General features: G+C 36.1%; 1 protein-coding gene across 1 annotated transcript; it reads left to right on the forward strand.

Moving 5' to 3' along the window:
• The first annotated feature begins 745 nt into the window (after window positions 1–745).
• On the forward strand, window positions 746–1,624 carry LOC149237524 (F-box/kelch-repeat protein At2g44130-like). Its single transcript, XM_089369303.1, has one exon. It carries the CDS (start codon window positions 746–748, stop codon window positions 1,622–1,624), a length of 879 nt encoding a protein of 292 aa, XP_089225429.1.
• The last annotated feature ends 18,982 nt before the right edge of the window (window positions 1,625–20,606 follow it).

Genomic DNA, 20,606 nt, shown 5'->3' on the forward strand with positions numbered 1-20,606 from the left:
GGAGATTGATCCTTCGCTTGGGGGCACTAGTTCACAAGATAGACCTGGTACCAGTACAGAGTTTGAGAGGAAAGGGGATTTCCTACAACAATTTGTTAATCTCATAATAAAGAGACTCTCATCCATCAACTTTTTTTGTTATTATTGTCAATAGAACTCAAATTCACATTTTATATTATTAATATTTTACCATCATCATATTATAATTAATAGCCATAATTAAAATACAAAACCTCAAATTAAATACTCTAAATATAAAAATTTGATAATGAATTAACATTGAATGAGTTAAAGGTATAATAAAAAATATGTTGAAATAAAATGAAATACTTAATTCATTTAAAAACTTTAAATTGCAAAACTAACTAAACCCATTTCATGCCCCACATATGTATATAATTTTCCTCCATAAAAGTCATCCATGCTTGTGTGGAGGTCATGATTTTTTACATAAAACATTGCCTTGTAAAAATATTTACTAATATTAATGCTTCTTTATATCTGAATTAAAAAATTATATATTTTTCATATTACTGATAAATAACATTTAATATGGTTTATGAATAGACATAACGAACTCCGTTTCTTGTCGGCTTGAAATTAGGTTTCCCACATCTCCACTATATATTTAACTGCACTTTTCTGTTTTGAGTTACCGTGGTTCACTTTCTTGCTTATTTCTTTATATGTGGTAAAACTCTGGGTAAACTCGATCGATCAACAAATTGGTGTTTAAAGTGTCGTAATGGAGGTTATTCCGGAGGATGTCGTTCGAAAGTGTTTGCTGAAAATGCCTTACAAATCACACGATACGCTGAAAACTGTGTGCAAAAGCTGGGAGGCTATACTCAGTAGCCCTACTTTCTATGGTGACAGGAAGAAATGTGGGACGAGCGAGCATCTGCTTTGCTTCGTTCAAAGAGAAATCAGGAGTCCCGTCCTACTTGTAGTAACGGTATACGACCCTGTGAAGGGAACCTGGGAAAGGCTACCTCCCATCGATGATCCCTCTAATACTGAAATACCAATATGTTGTCACTGCGTTGTTGTGAATCGCAAGCTACTTCTCATAGGTGGATTCCACCCGTCCAGACCAGCAACTTCGATGAAGAGTGTTTATATTTACGACTTTGAGTCTGCGAGATGGCGTCGTGGAGCTGACATGCCGACACCTCGAGCATTCTTTGCGTGCTCTGTCTCTTTTTCCACCGGACTTGTCTACGTGGCTGGCGGGATCGACGAGCGTGACAACCCTCTTGCCTCCGCAGAAGCATATGATGTGGAGAATGACAAGTGGGAAATATCGCGTCCTATGATCGAAGCGCACAGGCAGGGAAGCCTTGGTGGGTTGGTGGAAGGTAAGTTCATGGTGTTAGACGACGAAGAGGAAAGTGCAGAAGTTTTTGATCCTTGTGAAGGAACGTGTAGAAGGGCACATTTCAGGGGAGAACTGTGGAGAAGTTGTGTCATTTCTTCTTCTTCTGGTGGGGGGAGTTATCCATGTTCACCGAACACGAACAGGTGGAGAAGTATGATGTGGGGAAGGACATTTGGAGTGTTGTATCTTATCCCCCTCCATCACTCTTTATATCTTTCATCCCCTATCTTTGCCCCTCCATCTTAATCTCTCTTCCTCCATCCGTGTCTCTCACTCTGTCTCCCTCATCGCCTCCCTATCTCACTCTCACTCTATCAAACCCTATTATTTCACAAACAAATAGAGTGCCTAAGAAAGTTCTTATTATTTCACAAACAAATAGAGTGCCTAAAATTCTTTGATTGCATATAAATTTGAATCATAAAATATATACACATTGTTTTTATATTTTAATTATATATTATTTTTTTCAAATATTTTAGAATCTAAAATAATTTTAATTATATATTAGTTTATTCTTCCCATATTTTTAATCACAAATGGCCAAATCGGAGAAGATTTGGAAAACTCTAGTTTTAAATGATAATATTGGACATATACATAATAGTTATATTTTGAAAAAAAAAAATCAATTTCCTATCTGTTTTTTCAAAGGAATAAATAACTAATATTATATGAAATATAGAAGATACTATAAATTAGAGATTCTACGTTGAATTCTAATGGATGATGATGGTTATTGTTTGAGATGCAAAGGAAAACAAAAAGATTTCTCAAAAAAGAAAATGCACATGTCTAGTTTTCATTTTAATATTTTTTTTTTTAACAAATGTTTTTCTTGAAATTCTAGATAAAAAATGAATTTAATAAACAAATTTCTTATAATAATTTTAGTTACTAGTGATCATGTAAAAAGGAAGGGCATTTAGGTTTGTCCAAATAAGGAGAATAACGTCTTGTACAATAATAACACTTCTCATCAACAAATTTTCATAGTAAAATTTCACAAACAGATTAAGTACATCAGCAAATTCTTTGATTGCATATGAATTTGAATCATAAAATATATACACAATTCTTTTTATATTTTGTACAACCCATTTTTATAAAGAAAATTCCATATAGTGATTTTAATTATATATTAATTTTTTTTCCAAATATTTAGAATCAAGAGTGATTTTAATTATATATTAATCTATTCTTCCCATATTTTTAATCACAAATAGCCAAATGTGAAAAGATTTGGAAAATTCCATTTTTCAATTATAACATTAGGTATATACATAATAGTTACACTTTGAAAAAAACTTTAGTTTAGCATTAGCTTTTTCAAAAGTGGAATAAATGACAAATATTATGTGAAATATAGAAGATGCTATAAATGAGATCAAGTGTGCATGAAATAGTAACCAATGATGGATGGTTGTTTTTTGGTTGTTGTTTGAACTGCAAATTACAACAACAAAATCTTTCACAAAAGAAAATGCACATGTCTAATTCACATTTGTAATTAATTTTCTAAATAAGCGTTTTCAATTTCTAATTCATTAATTCTAATTATTTTTTTTAAATAAAATACTTAAAGCATCAATGAATAGTTAGGTTAATTATTATTTCAATACCTTCAACATTTTCATTTTAATATCAACCTTTTTTTATAACAAACATATATCTTCAAATTCTAGATAAAAAAATTATTTTAATAAACAAATTTCTTATACTAATTTTACTTACTAGTAATCTAGTAAAAAGGAAGGGCATTTACGATTGTCCAAATAAGGAGAATAGTGTCTTTAATAATAAATTCATATAGCTAGAATGTAACACTGTGTTTTACTTCTCATCAACAAGTTTTCATAATAAAATTTCACAAATAGATAAAGTGCATCAACCAATTCTTTGATTGCATATGAATTTGAATCATAAAATATATACACAATTTTTTTTATTGCACGGAGAGGCACTCTACAACCCAGTATCGGGGTAGATCTCACATAGAAACATAAACGTAAATGTAAACTATGAGGGTAGATCTCACATAAAAACGTAAACATGTAAACGTAAATGTAGATCGTAAACATGTAAACGTAAATGTAAATCGTAAACATGTAAATGTAAATGTAAATAAGATGTATGGTAAATAAATAAAAATATAAATAAACTAGAGGTATCGTAAATAAATAAAACCTTTTTTTATATTTATGCCAGAGGTATGATAAATAATTAAAAATATAAATAAAACGTGAAGTATGGTAAATAAATAAAACCTCCTTTTATATTTATTCCATAAACCTCTTTATATTTACAAAAAATCAAAAAATGTGTTTTATTTAGGTTAAGCCTATGGGCCAAATACCATGGGACAAATAATTAATAATGCCATGGGCCAAATACCATAGGTATGGTAAATAAATAAATATAAAAGAGGTTTAAAGAGGTATGATAAATAGATAAGAATATATCAAATAGGATTATAAATCAACATCTAATTATATACCAAGCCTATGGGCCAAATACCATAGTAAATAAAAGAGATATGATAAATAAATAAAAATAAAAATAAACCATAGGTATGGTAAATAAATAAAACCTCTTTTTATATTTACTCCATAAACCTATTGTGTCCCTGTACTATTTGGTGATCTATTTTTGGAAATGGACTCTTGCCTCCATGGCTTCCCAGTATATGGTTTTGGAACCTTTGTCCAACTCATCTTGAAGCATGTGCAACATTTTCCTGAGTGTGGCTAGACCACCAATGTACTTCTGCATGTTTTCTGCACTCAGTTGCAAGTCATCGTTGGTGGCCTCTCACATCAACTGCTCCATGTACTTGTCGACCTCCAGCAGGACTTGGTTCTTCTTAATGGCTTGAGTGAGGGATCTGATTGAAGGGATCCTATGTGTCCTCACTATGACATCCAAACTCTTGAAAAACCATGCATAGGAAATCTTAATGCTAGTGATGAGTGGAGGGAGATTCTCATAGTTCCAGATCAACATCCAAATCTGTGCTTTGTCAAGCTCTGCCTGCGGCTTCATTATCTTCTAAAAGTAAAGCGGGGTTCCCTTATACCTCATTGTCCATTCCTGTACATGCATAATAGCAGGGTGGATGCCTTTGAGAGTTTGGGCAATATTCATGCACTGCTACTGAAAACCATATAGATGGACAACCACCTTATGAACGGTGACAAATATATCATACAATTTCCGCACGGTGGTCTCAAGAGTCGATACTTCAGCAAGTATATCTTTTCTCTTCTCTACCATAGCAAATCCTGCGGATTGTTTTGTTCTCTGCCTAGCCTCTTACAAGTCCTTTTCCATTCAATCATTATTTTTTAACAATAACTTGACAGTTGAACACGTGGCCTCTGCATAAGCCTTAGAGGCATCGACCATGGCAGTTTGATGTCTTCTAACATTTGACACAATCACCCTTTCCTCTATATGTTTAGGTGACGAGCAATCATCCGGTAGATTCTTTCTCCGTGCCTGTACAATCCTTTGTTGTGACTCATCAAATTACATATTGTACACATCCATCACCAGATCATCACTAATGAGAACAATCTCTCCTTGCTCGCTCGAGATTGGTTCTGATTCTGGAGGTGGCGGAGACTGAGGGGAAATCTCAGATGTTCTCGGAATGAGGTCAATATCTTGGTCCTATGGCTCTTGTTCCAACTCCATGCCCGTTGCTTCAACGATTTTCTCACTTTGTTGAGCAAGTTCCTGAACCTACACCTGCTCACCCTCTTCTTCATATGTTGGCTACTCTGACTTCTCAACCTATATAGGCAGAATTTGTTCTATCATCTTGCCTTTCCTTTCTTCCTGTTCATGTTTGTGCTTCTCTTCCCTCTATCTCCTTCTTAGCTCCTGCTCTTCTTTCAACTTCTTCTCTATTTCCTGCAACTTCCTCTCTGCACCCTCCAACCTTTTATTCTCTCCCTTCCTTTGTTATACTCTCCTTACGAGATGTTGCCTCTTTGCCTCTATTTCCAAAGCTACTTTCTCAACGAGAGGATCTTCTATGAACTTGTAGTTTTGCTCACCCTCACTAATCTTAGCGTCGGTTTGTTGCTCACTGATGTTGTTGTTGCTTCTTCTTGTGGTACTGCTATCTGCAGAGTAGCTTTCTATTATATAGCCATGCTGACTGGTTCATTGAGCTTAGAGGAGTTGTAACAATACCTCCAAGGGTCCTCCTTTGCACAATGGCATGCCCCGTGGATCCATGGATAATTCACTTCTCACAATGGTTCTTGCATATGCAGTGGGTATCATACGAATTGAATCCTTGGTGCCAAATTCAAATTTCTCTAAGTCCTTGGCCTCGGCATCCACATCCTTCAATCTCTAGATCTCATACAATCCAATCCACAAAGGAGAAGTACGCCATGGTGCTTTCTTCCTCTTGTGAAATCATGTTCATAACTCTATGGAAATGTTATATGCAACTTCTTGCATGACCAACTTATCCGTGACAAACCTTGGTAGCACATGCAGAGGCTTCTCTCTGCCAAACACCCTGATGAAGGTGCCACCAGGTGAGGCATATTAATCTGCAATGTTAAGCAATGCATGCATCGATTCTTGGGATATGTAAGGTGGATCATGCTTAAAGATCAACTTGTAAAATGGGATGATGAAATGGTCAGATAGCCTTGTCATGACTCCTCGGTAACTGCACTCAGAAAGAAACTTACAATAAATGTTCACAACATTCTCTAATGGTGTCCATGTTCAACCCATGTGAGGAAACCAATGCTGGGCATAGATTGCATCAAGTAGGTACGCGGACATATAGAATCTCACTTGCTCATCCTTGGGTGGATTATGGGCATTAGTCACATGCACTTTCAGCTGAATACCCAACATATTCGACCAATTGAATGGTCTTCCTTCATTTTCAAACTAATCCAACATAACCACCCAATTCTACGAAAAGGACTTTGTGCTCTCTTGACCATACATGCCACATGCAAAGAAGATAAAGAATTGGTAGGCCTTCCTAAGTGACTTAGTCTTGTAGACCTCATTGGGTGTCAACCTGAACTTCAATGGCTCTTTTACCCAACACTTCATGATGTATCTAGTGTTCACATTGTTGTTGGGGGTATAGAAGAGTGCATCCATGCGGTTCATTGGCTGTGGTAAGTGATACATCTGATGATAGTTTTCCATCCTGAAGGTAGCAAGTTATATTCCATTGGCACTTATCTATGTCATCGTCTCGGGATAAGTATGTGAGACAATCTAGTGAATGATGTCCGCAAATGGGAAGGCAGGGTACCTGCATGCAACGTTATACAAGCCTGACTTGTGGATGTTGACATAAACCTATCGATCTTCTAGATCTTCCTTGAAGCTGCCTGCGAAGATATCCTTAATTTCCTGCCATGTTATATTCATGTACTTCTCTATGAACAATTGTGTGTCTACATATACTGGCAAGTTCATTGACACTTGTTCAACTACATCTCCAGTGTTGCTCTCTATAGTATCCTTTGATCCAACTCTCTTGGAAGCCATGTTACCTGTACTGATGAAAAGCTGCTCAACAACTATTGTACCTAGAGACAGAGAGGACACTCATGGCATGCAAATGTTAGCTTGAAATAGAAGGAACTTCAAGACAGACCATGCAACAAAATCAGAAATTGTTGTGCAAGATTGCACAATTATGTGTTTCAAAGGTGAGGGACTATCAACCAAATTTGCGCATTGCAAAGTCCCAACTTCCAGTGAGAGGTGATGATGACTGGAACTGCTCAATGCGTAGTCTAGCGTGGCTTACTGATGACTGGAATTGTGCAATGCACAGTTTTGTTTGGCTTTGATGGTTGTTGGGACTATGTGTTGCCCAATCCCAATGGGAAATACTTTGGGACTGGCTCCTACAACTACGTAGTGCACAGTTGGAGCCAGTCACTCGCAGCCTCTACTCAATTCCTTGAGCCAAGGTAGAGCCTTGATATCTAGAAATGTGTAGTTCATACTGAGAAGAGCTATATTCGGGCTAAGGCAGCCCATATCTGCCCAAGGGCAACATGAAAATGAGAAAATATGAATGTGTTAGTGAAGGTTGGTGCAGATCTGAGTGAATGATGATGCATGCAATCAAAAAAAGTGTAGGAATTAGTCAAACAAAAGAACAATGAAGCTTATGGGGAGAGTCATCGCAACAACGACTGTTAGTGGAAAAATTGGGTTATGCATGCGACACTTAGGAAAGGCAATGCAAAATTTAAAACAACACTTCTAAAAGCTAAAAAAAATCAAAATGCCAGTGGTCATTCAATAAAACAGGTAAAACAACACTCTCACAAGCCAAGGAAACAAAAGCGACAAAAAATAGTAAAAGACTAGAAAAGAAATAATTAATTAGATAGAAATAATTTAGGAATAGTGGTTCTCTAAATTATTTCCTAAGGTGAAAGTGGGTTTTAATATAGAAAACCCATACTACATGGTGTATTTCAATCATCCTAGTGGAAAATGGCTAGGTGATCAATTTTTCGGTGATACAATACCTTTCAAGTGCATTTACCCTTCATTGTCTAGGTCAACAACAAATTTCAATGAAACTTGCATGACTTTTAATTGTTCTAAAGAGTATGCATTTTATTTCCAATTGGATGGCTCAAGATAAAAATGGCTAAAAAGAATGATGGATGTGGATAAGTGTTGCATGATCTTTAATATTTCTTTATGACCCAATAAAATTGCACCATGTAGATCAATCCCTCTGTGAAACACAATAAAGTACATTTAGTCGAATATGATGATGTAAGCAACATGAACCAGACACATCGTAATCAACCATAGGGCATGATGTGGCAATAATGGTAGCATCCCATGACACGTGGTATAATTAGAGGTTGTTAGGTAGTAAGCTTATTTGGCTTGTTATGACTACTAAAAAGGCTAAAGCAGGGTGACACGTGGTACACTCATGGGTTTCCATGTGGCTCGATGAAGTCATGATGACATCATCAATAAATATCTAGTCATCCCTAGGAAAATATCTCATGGGGTGGTCACATGGGTGGATTGGACTACAAGTCGACAGGACATGGTCACAAAGGAAGAATTGGTTTTGGTCACATAGTAGCATCGACTAATCATAAAAAAAAAAATATTAAATAATTTGGTAATTTCAAGTGTGGTCGGCTTAGTTAAACCCTGGGCCATAACCTCAAATATAAATAAGACCTTCGATTGAAGGAAATACACAACAATGAAATTCTCATTGATAATATATTTTGACCTGATCATGGGAAGTGTCATATCTCAACGGTGAAGTTTTGGTGACTGTTATGGTTTCATTTTTATTATGGTTTGTGTAATTGTAATATTGACTTTGTGATTCAAGTCATAGACCAGAATTGATCTGTATGAGGATTGGTCATGCATAATTTGGTTATAGGACCTTACACTTGTACACTGAGGCACATACGAATTGGTTACATGGCTTGGCCCTTGTGCATTGAGGCACATACAAATTGGCTATAGGGATCATTCCACATTAGAGCTAATGGATCATACAAATAGGAAACAAGATTTTCCCTCATCACACTGTTGATTTATATGAATAGGAAACATGTTTTACATCTGTCGCACTAAAGGTTCATATGAGTAGGCAATGAACCTATCCCTCATTTCACTAGAGACATACAATAGACCACAAGGGTCATATCGTGTTATACATGAAGATACAGAAGGACATGGCCATATGAGCAATAATACTAGCCCCACATTTTGTGAACAACATATGGTTCAAATTATTTGTAGCTTAGTTGAATGCCATCGAAAGTTCTATTGAATAGCACAATTGGTGGTGGGGCCAAGTTGATAAGGTTGAGTTCTTAAGTTTGACCACCATCGATTGCATGGTTTGGTCTATAGTTTTTGTTTTCAATATATATCCCATTCAATTTCATCTTTAGAAATTTCCAACTGGAACTTTATAGAATTAGCGACACAATATTTTCGTTTTGTAGAAGACCTCCCAAAAAAGGATCATTTATAGAACCCTTAATTTTTATATAGTTTCTTTATGAGATACGATGGTCTATATTTGTCCAAATTGAGTTTTGGATGGAGATGGTTAATCAAGATTTAGAGATGAATCTAACCAAATGTGCATGATTACCTTTTGGAACTTATTTGATGACTGGAATCTATTTTGTATGTTTTAAGAGACTATGAGCAGGGTTGTGGTGGTTTTGGATGTATTATGGAAACAAGTTCTAAGAAGGGGATTGAGTGTCCCATTTGAGCAATTGGCTAATGAAGAGCAATGGAAATCACATGACAACTAGTGATAGTTAGTTATATGGTAGTTATTGGTGATATTTATTACAGTGGTTATAGAAACAATGATTGTAGGTTGTCATAATAATTTATATTGATATTGTAGTGGTAGTGGTTGTAGGTTGTGGTAGTGACTATGGAATTTATAGTGAGAGACATTATAGGTTACATATTTCAATTGTAATTCAATAATATATGATGACAATGGATCTAGATTGAAAATGACATGAAATAGAGGTCAACAAGGAAGTTGAAGAAGGAGGTGGATGCCTCCATTGAGGTTGAATCCAAGAGAACGTGGGATCCTCAATCAGGTTGGAGCCTAGAGTACATTGGAGCTCATTCATTATTGAGGTTGGTGTCTCAATTAGGTTGTACCTATAGTGAGTAGTTTCTTGCATATTTCAAGGTTAGTGCCAAAATATCATAGTAGACTATCACAAGTGGTAGCTGAATTTCTTAGGGGCAGTTGTCTCCAGTAGGTCATAGCCTACAAATCTATGTAAATAATTGAATATAAAGAATAAGAAGATTTATGGTTTTCTCTCATATGGGTTTCCACATAAAAATCTTGTGTTGCTTTATGAGGTGATGGATTTTTTATATGCTATTGATATGAATATGCATTGTTAAGTTGATGCTTATGGTTGTATGATTATGAAAAGTTGTGAAATGGTAAAATTGATCTATCACTGATTCGCTTACCCTCTTAGTGTGACCTTTCGGCCAACAAGAGTTACAAATATATTTCTCTAAGTATTCTAATTACAAACTCTAAATCTCTCCTCTCTAAAAAAGGAGAAAGCAACTTGTTTATACATGAGTTTATTTCAAATGGGGATAAGTAGCTAATAAATTTAGATTCACTTTTCTCTCAAGTCAGTAGAAGCAATTTACTAAAATTTGAAGATAATTATATTTACAAATCCTCCCACAAGTATCTAATATCTTTGATAGTAAAACCTCCATTATTCTTCTCCATTGAATGTTATAATAATTATCAAAAATATTCCTCAAGTCTTCTAGAGTTGAAGAGGAAATTCAAATTTGTGGCTAAATGGTCAAATATCATTTTGTTGGAGTCTTCAGATATGTCTATAAAAAACTTAGAACTCATCCACCTTTCAGATTATGTGAAAACATGTTATTTTTCTAATATTTAATATTAATCTCACTCAAAATACTAAATTAAATTCTTTGAAAAATAATAAATTTAAAACCATATATAATCATAAACTTTTTCTTAATGCAAGTTTATAGAGAAGTTGAATGTGATTAAAATTGATGAAAAATAGGGCGAAAATATTACATTTTAGTGTGCCAATATCTAGGAAAGTTGTTAAGGAAATGAGGGAACAACAACTCAAGGATCAAGAAGAATGAAAATGTACATTTTCCTATGGATGGGGAAACATCTAAGTAGTTAGCTATGATGGGCCCTTCATTTGTACATTTAAAGTTCCATATATAACCTCTATCACCTAGGAACAACTTGCATTTTCAACCTTGATTATTATGCATTTTTCTATTTTACTTGTTATTCCTTATGTTGGGTATGTTATTAGATATTTAATAATATTAGTAATTTATGTGACCCTTGGTAGCCTTCACATCCTGATTTGGATAGATTTTTGAAGAAAAACAAGCTCCTACAATAGCCACTAGTAGCCTACCATGAAGGTAAGGTCCCTGTCTTGTCGATTGTTTGTAAACACTTATAAGATTAGAATGAAATCAAATTTATCAATAGTTAAAGAAGAGGTAGCTATGCAGAAATCCCTAGGGAACCAACTGCCATGATTTTGGGGATTTTTGGAGGGAAAACAACCCTCCTATTAAGGAGGATTCTCCCTCAACATTTTGTATATGAGGGGAACCCAAGATAGTGGGAAAATATATTTTTTTGGAGAGAAAAGAACAAAATTGATTTTTTGGAGTATTACATCCTTTTATTTTCATTTTCTATAATGTTAATTTAATATTAATGGAAGGATAATTCCTTTTGGCAAGAATTTTGCATTGATTTTATTCAAGGTTCATGAGAAATTTTTTGAGGGTCTACCTATAGGCTTTCTGGAAACCCTTATTGTGCCTTCTATATTTTATTTATATATGTTTCTTTAAGTTATTATCATTTCTTTTGTTGTAATAGTCAAGTATAGTAACATTAACACAATTTTATGTTTCGGTAGATGCTTGGAATATGGTGTTTCTTAAATTTTGAGTGATGGTCATAGTTTCTATGAGTTAGAATTGGTTTCAACTATTTTCTTTCATATTTCTTTCATCAATTTTGCACACTTATTTCAATTCTGGAAGTTTCTTGTAGAGTTCCAAGTCTTCGTATAGAATTACAAAGCTTCTTGTAGAACAAACTTGGGATTTTTGGTTTTGCATAATTTCCTGTGATTTCATTTTATTGATCTACGAACCACCTTGATTAGTCAATTTAGCCTCATTAGGTGAATAAGGTAGAATTGAAGAAAAGTTTGTCACATGTACACAATTGGCTACAATATCACAAACTGTCTTATTATTGTTTTTTTTGTGTAATTTTATTTACTTTTGTACAATAGTAGAATAGAAATGGTTTCCTTGTAACACAAGGTAGTTCTTTGATTGCAAGTAGTATTTTTTGAATCCCATTTCCATTCCTATAGCTTTATTTCATTTACTTCATTTAGCTTTATTACTGTGATTTCAATTCCAATATTTTGATTCTTGTATTCTCACCTCTTGCTAGGATAGGCCAAATGAAATGACTATTGACTAGCATAATCACTCTTCTCACTTTATTATGAATACAATTATTTCATAAAAGAAAAACTATCAATTTCATATACAATGCATAATACTCAAGTTTGTATGAAGCCTAAGTTGATATATTAAAGTTGAGACCCCAAGGGATACAATATTACAATTAGAATATTGATGACCATCACATGTATGAGATTGTAATTAACATACCATGGTTGAGGCATCTGAAAGAGTTATGGAAAAAAATGTGAGACGAGATCATCATGTTTCTAAAGGAGAATTGGAAGAACAAGTTTCAGTCTAGATAGATAAGCTTGAGAAATTGTGCAAGTTGGAACACAAAATATCTTAGAGGGTAGCTCTTGATGTAACTACCCATAAAGGGAAACAAAACACCCTTGAACGTACCCACTTCTATGATGGCTTAGTTGATCTAGTTACTATATAGCATTATAATCATATCATCTAGTGATCAAAGAGCCATTGCGTTCCCTTCCACTACCATACACAAAACAAGAAAGGTCTTATGTTTTTTTGCTTACTTTCCCTTTAGGGATGTTCATCTATTTTTGTGCTCTTCAAAATGCACAATCTATTGACTCAATTTTGGGAAAATTTTGAAAACATATAAACTAGCTCTCAAACAATCAACACCCATCAAAAACCTATGTCGAAGGATTTTTATCTTTCCCACTACTTAATATTCATCTATAACCTCACATGTCTAAGGTAGATTATGTACACCTCCATAGACTTTAGCAATTAAATCGCAACAAGGAGGCCAATCCCTTATTTGATAAATAAGGGGCTCTCATATATCAATTTGGTTTTACAAATCCCAAATAAAATACATAAATCTCAAAGAATTATACGTAGGTCCTATGGCACTGATACCACCCCCAATGCATGTACATGGATATTAATGAAATGAACAAACCTATAATAATTAGTCATGCCTTGATATATGTGCTATTAGGTAGTAACCATACAAGTTCTTCCTTGGCACTCCTCAATAACTCATTTGAATTTTACACATGAAGTTAAGTTCAACCACTGTGTTTACAACATTAAGCTCAATTACATGTGACACTTCAAAGACCAAGAAGCATTTCCTAAATTTCTAAGTTAGAAGTAGGTAAATGTGATGGATAATTCATGAAAAATGAATGGGAAACTTCATGGATAAACTATCCATATATAATGTGTAGGTCTTCTTTAGTTAGATTTCAATATCTAGGGTCAGGATGAATTACACTTAGAGTTCCCACTTGGTCATTTGTTTTACTACGCAGTTTGATATATGTGCTATTAGGTAGTAACCATACAAGTTCTTCCTTGGCACTCCTCAATAACTCATTTGAATTTTACACATGAAGTTAAGTTCAACCACTGTGTTTACAACATTAAGCTCAATTACATGTGACACTTCAAAGACCAAGAAGCATTTCCTAAATTTCTAAGTTAGAAGTAGGTAAATGTGATGGATAATTCATGAAAAATGAATGGGAAACTTCATGGATAAACTATCCATATATAATGTGTAGGTCTTCTTAGTTAGATTTCAATATCTAGGGTCAGGATGAATTACACTTAGAGTTCCCACTTGGTCATTTGTTTTACTACGCAGTTTACTTTCCTCCCTTTTGTATTTCTTTCTTTGATTTGAAGTACAGTTTGATTTCTTTGTCTTTCTTTCTTTGACTATTTATTATTAATCATATAACTAGGGGTTAGGGATTTTTAGTGAACTAACATAGCTTCGACATTATTATTTTCAGGCTTTTAATTTGTTTATAGATTCTACTACCTTTTATCACCTAGATTGACCTCAGGGTTAAGGGAGGCAATTTCCAGGGTAATCACAAACCAAGATTAGCTTAGTAGCTAGCCCTACTAGGCCAGGAGAGGGCTCTCTCCGTAAGGATCTTAGTCAAGATGACTAGATCAGGTAAAGGATTTTAGGCTAGGTATATCAGCTCGAAAGGTTTTGATTGAATTTTTTTGTGTTTTGCTAGAATAAATGGAGTTGGGCAGTTTAGGTATGAGAATTAGGTCAGAAATGCAGGGTGTTCTATGGGGCAAGGTAGGCATAGGCTTTAGCACTTTAGGCTTAATGGTGTGAGGTGTTTAAGACTGATGAGGAGCTGAGGAGGGCATGTGACAATCATGGATCCTTCTCAAATAGTAGAAAACATGAAATATTGAATGATTTCCCAAGGCAGAGCACTGTTACAATGGATTCTACCTATCAAACTTGATAACATTCAATAAGAAGCAATGAAATGGATGATGGCATACATAAAACATGTAAACAAATGATTACAAAAGAAGAAACTGTGCTAAAACTCCATACCATAGGGATCCCATAAAAATAGCTGCAAATTTGATTAATCTCCTTGCCAAACTGCTTAAAATGATGTACAATCAAGCTCTAAGCATCCAAGTGAGTCCAACCCACACAATGACTGAGAAAATACATAATATAGGCTTCAAAACAAACCATCCTAGCCTCAGGGGTCAAATCCATGAGAGGAGGAGCAGTTGCACAACAAACTGAATTGGAAGCTAAAGACTAGGGAGGTCAAACTGACTCATCCCTAAGATGATGCAAACTGATTCATTACATGCCACCTAGGCCATTTATCTGATGTATCTACACTAGGTAACCAAAATATACATTAATTACATCATGATTTTACATTTCATCAGTGAAAATATCAAAATCCCATAGGTGAAAAGTAAATTCTAGAAGAAACAGTGAAAAGATAGGTAATCTGTCAACTACGTAGTGCCAGTGTCAAACGCGCAGTGCCTGATTGGAGTGTGCAGTGCCAACTTCCAGCTGATTTTTAGCTGCCTTCTTGACCCCCAAAACTGGCTCATGATAGCTCATTGGAAAGCTTGTCCGCTCTAGTTTTCAAAACTTCCCTTGGTCTCTAATTTGAGCTTGATTTGACCCTCCGAAATTGCAATCTCCCAATTCTTCTCAAACGCGCAATGCCAGGCTCAAAAAATAGGCAGAAACATGAAATTTTGTGTTTTTTTGGCCTCTTCACCTAGCAAATCTGACTTTCACACTTGGAAACATGGTTTTCCTGCATGTACATGACCTTCTAAATCCAATGGTGGTGGCCATTTCTCCAAAAAGTGCCCAAAAAAGGTGCGAAGCGCCTAGGTTTGACCAGTGGACTGATAAATTAAATGCCTGAAAATCACAGAACAACTAGTAATTAAAAAACTGAGCCACGACGCCTAAAAAATGGTTGTGATGGCTGATGTTGAAGGTGACTAGGCCTGTAGTGAAGCCTCCACCAATAGGTTAATCTTATCCTTATCTTCTTGGTGAGCTAGGGCTTCAATTTTTGCTTGAGCCCTTTTGAGCTTAGCTCTAGCAATCTTGTCCCTCATGGCATAGTGTTTGGCCATCCTCCTTTGCACCTCTACATCTCTAGTGGCTTTTACCAACAAGCCCTCAAGGTGAGTGTTAGCCCTCTCAAGCCAATACTCCATGTTCTCATTCACCATTTGGCCCATTTTTTCATTCAAGGTAAGTTGATTTGCAAGTTGGGCTTCTTTTTCCTTCTCAAGCTCCAAAGCTCTCTTTAGGCCTCTAGTCCTAGGCCTTCTCCTGGGCATATATTCCTCCATGGGCTCACCATATTCACCATAAGCTTCCTCAACCTGCACCTTAGCCTTTTCTACCTCTCTTTTGGCCTTGATGAGCTGAACTACCATAAGCTCATGCTTACTCTCCAATTGCTTGTTTTCCTGTTTGTAATAAGAGACAATTGCTTGTTTTCCTGTTTGTAATAAGAGACGATGTATTTGGCTCCTTGCAGGTTCACTTGTAACTCACCTATCAGTGCCTTTTGCTCTTTGATGAGAATTCTAGTGTTTTTCTGTTCAACCTCCTCATCTAAGTTCACTAGGTTAAAATCTTTCTCAGTTTCATGGAGGTGTCCTTCCTGTTGTTGCATCTATTTCAGCCACCTTTTCCTTCCCTTTGTGTACCTGCTTTGTTGATGATGAAGGCAAGCCCCCTCCCACAATATGTGGGGCAAACACTTGCCTATGTCCCCTCTCATAAGTGTGCACCATGGTACATGAACCATCCCTTTCAGACTTGTTGCTTTGACCTTGATTACCTTGATTTTCTTTGCCACTGTCATGTTTCCTGTCAGGTGAAGGAATAGGTGCACGTGAAGGTGATAATGGAGGTGAGAGTGGATGTCATGATGATGGCATGGTTTGAACATTCTGAGTGGAATCATGAGCGAAAATGGGGTTGGCAATGAATGTACTCCATGCAATGTTAAGTTCTTTAAGGTGATAAAGAACTATGGTTTTTATGAGAGCATGATGAAATATGCTTTTCATTTGATCTATGGGTTCTCTCTTTTGGGCAATGTAAGCCATTTTCTCCACACTCCTGAAAAGATAGTAGGGTATATTGAGCATTTTAATCCTAGTGAAATGAATGAGCAATCTGATGTGATAGGAATTGACCCTAGAAAATCTTCCCTCACATGAAAAATACTTCATAATAATCTTCATCATAGGCGCATATCTGTTAAGGATGTATTGGAAAGGAAAATAGCCCTTTGTTTCATGTCTGTATCTAGGTTTGATGTATGGTTCATAGAAATTTGCTTCTATTTCACCCTGCTTGAACCATTTTTCCCCAACTTCTGGAATCCCGGTGGCAGTAGACAATGTGAAGGTTATGCCTGCAAGAGTGACTTGATTATCTTGAATCCCAATTATGAAAAGCCTAGTCAACTCAGGGTGGTACTGAACTGCTTGGACTTGTTCACAAAAATCAAAACACCCTAACCATTTGAAGGATGTCACTTTCATGGGAGAGGCTAGAAGCTCTTTGAGATCTATGGGCTCAAATCTGTGAATATTCCCTCCTTTATGTGGTCTTCTCTATTCTATGTTTCCCTCTCTGTCTGATCCCTATTCTTCGCTGTGTGGTTTATATTCCTCATCAGCCATGGTGTTTTTGAAATGAAACCCTAGGTATATGGTATGGGAATGCAAGGGTGTAGGGAGGAAAAAGGAAGGGTATATGAGAGTAAATGAGGGTCTGATGGGGTAAGGATAGAAACTTCTGAGGGGGAATATAGGGTGTAGATTAGGTGCTTTTGGGGAAATGGGAAATTTTCTTGTAAAACTAGGGTTTAGGAGAAAGACTTAGGGTTTGGAGTGAGAGACTAACACCATACGATTTTCATTCTTCAAGCATGAAGGAAATAACCTTAATGAGATGGAAATGATAATGCTTACTTGATTTAGGGCTTAGGGGAGATTTTGCAAGCTTGAAGACTAAAGGAGTGTAAAACTGGTCAAGTGCACAATGCATGAAGGGAGTGCGCAATGCCTTAATGGAACGTGCAGTGCCTATCACATGCAGCGCTGAAGAGAAAGCACAACGCCAAGAGGAAACGCACAACCCCTGCTCTATTTTCACAATTTTGCCTTGAAATCGCCCAAAACGTAGCTTCGGTTTGCTCAATGGGTGGTAAGAGGTAAATAAAGGGCAAGAAGATATTTATAGGCCTTTGACTTTAATCTTTAGCTCCTCAAAGCCCTTTTTCTAATGTTTTTTTGCCTTTTATCACTTTCACCTTTTAAACTTTGTTTTGATGCTTTTTCTTCTTTGTGTTTTTGCAGGTGGACAAATGCTCAACTTAACTTGATTTCCGCAATGTTGGTGTCTCTTGCAGGAAGGAGTAGCTTGATGTTGTGAAAAGCTTGGTGCTTGTCTTGATGTTATTTATAGGTTGTGGTGACCAAACACCAAAGTGGTTTCCATCAAGTCCAAAGGGGGGTATTGTTGGAATTATGATGCATGTGTTGTCCTTGATGGAACTCACTTGTAACAAAACAAGTATATGGTAACTAGATGAATATACATGTTAGATCAGAGGTGGAAGAATGATGGAACAAAGATATCAAATGTGACATAATGATGGAACAAAATGATGGTCAAAGGTTTACAACTCAGAATCATAAGTTGATACAAGGATATTGTTGGTGTTGTCCTTGATAGCAACCTACCTGATGAGTTGTCCTTAATGAAAACATATTTGATGAATGGACTACTTGATAAAGGTATAAATAGGATGTGACATAATGCATGACAATTGTGTTTACAGATGTGAAAAAATGCAGGGCAGTTCAGAGGAATCAGTTCAAAAGTGATGTATGATGGAAACTCACATTGTAATAGGCCGCCGACTCATTCATCCCTTTAACTTCCTGTATCATGCTATCAGAGCCATGATATGCCCAATAATACTACCTTAACGTTGAATTGGGGGTTCTCGTTATTAGCCCTTTGCACTTAAAAACATTACAAAATAGGCGAGTTCGAGATCTTTAGGCCCTTTATGGTTTAGCCCCTTTCTGCATTCCTTCTCATATGACCGGGGGCAGTGACCTGGTGCTTAGCCTTATATCAGAGATCAACAATTGGGACTTTTCTAATCCATGCCTCTGGTTGCACCCTCCTAACTCTTGTGACTGCGATATGCGATGAGCTAGGACCTCCGATTATTAATTTGCGAGATGATGTCATACTTTAGCCGCATGTCACCTTGTGAGTGGTGACACGTGTCACCCTGTTTTGGCCCCTTATGACCCCTAAAAATGCCAAATATGCATGCCACATGTCCTCCATACTTCCATGTCATGATGACGTCAACCACCATGTGGGTTTATCGGGACCAATAATATTCCACCACATGGCCTGTTGGAGGAGAGAGAAAAGGCCCATCCTTCTCTGGTTTTGCAACTGATTTCCTTTGTTAATCGCAATCGGCCCTCCCCGACGCTTTAACACTAGAGGCCCGAATCTCGATGATTTTTAATGTTATCAGCCTTTGGCGGTTTCATGACGCCATATTTGGTTGTACCCTCTGGTACTTGCGATCATCAATATGTCGATTCACCCTGAACCTCTGATTGCCTACTCATTTGTCGCTGCCAAGACCTTCGATCGCCAATAGACTATGGGCCATGGACCTCCGATCGTTGATTGCCGATATCGGCGATCGCTGATCGCAAGTTCTTTGTGCCCTCTCCTGCTGCTGCTTTGTGAAAACTTTGATTGTGATTTGTGACGAGCCTTACCCTTGGTCCTTTTCTCTTTGTTTTCTGGCTTTCAAAGGGTAGCTTCAATCTGCTCTAACTTCTTATCCAGGAGTCCATTTTTGGACTTCCACATACTGTTGGAAATATTATTCTGAGCACTATCCAATGGAGAGGGTATGATTTAGTTTTGAGAGCTTATGTGGCTTGGAATATGGCTTCAAACTTCACTGCTCTTTTTCACTTTGGACAACTGAAAACACATTTGGCAGTGAGTGACAACACTTTCTTTGACCTTTTCCTTGTTGCAATTGAGTGTTACTATGCACTGTCACATAATCCAATTGTTAGTTATATAAACACATCAAATATTACCTTGGCATTCTAATACCAATCATGTTTCCTGCATTGTTTACGCGTGTCAAACACATGTTCCAAATATCAACACAATCATATCTATCAATTTAAAATCAACCTTTACCAAGACTAGCAATCATGTCATAATTCATAGTCGAATCATAGTCATTAGACATAATATTACAACTATCACCTATTACACTCAAGTACATGTCATCTATCTCAACACATATGTGTTAGTACAAGCATCTTAAAACAAGATCGTTTTGGCAAGAAATCTTATAGACACATACTCATATCATTCAAGTAATCAAACGTTCAGACAACAGATAGGCGACAAATAGACACCAACACTTAAACACCAATTAAAGGACATAATCAAACATTCAAGCACAAATTAGATGACATAAGCAAGCTCATACCTTAATGTATCTCAGGGGAGACTATCTTGTCTGCACAATCAATCCAGATTAGCACAATATAACTTCATAACATATCAACTCAAACATAAATAAGGTCATGATATCCATAATAGTCACTAGCTAACATGTTCACATCATAAAATCATAAACAATTATCATTCATACATAATAATCTTATATGCAAAGTCAATCTAGATTAGTACAACACAATGTCTCAAATAAGTCGACTCATACATGAATGTCATAACCCTAACCATCTGCATAGGCCAATC

This window comes from Pinus tabuliformis, chromosome 8, assembly GCF_031772625.1.
Source record: "Pinus tabuliformis cultivar Carrire ecotype Pingquan chromosome 8, CPIR1, whole genome shotgun sequence".
In the NCBI taxonomy this organism is placed as follows: Eukaryota; Viridiplantae; Streptophyta; class Pinopsida; order Pinales; family Pinaceae; genus Pinus; species Pinus tabuliformis.

Bases quoted from the DNA above. Each gene is read 5' to 3' on its own strand.
- LOC149237524 (XM_089369303.1), top strand. From the start codon at position 746: ATGGAGGTTATTCCGGAGGATGTCGTTCGAAAGTGTTTGCTGAAAATG.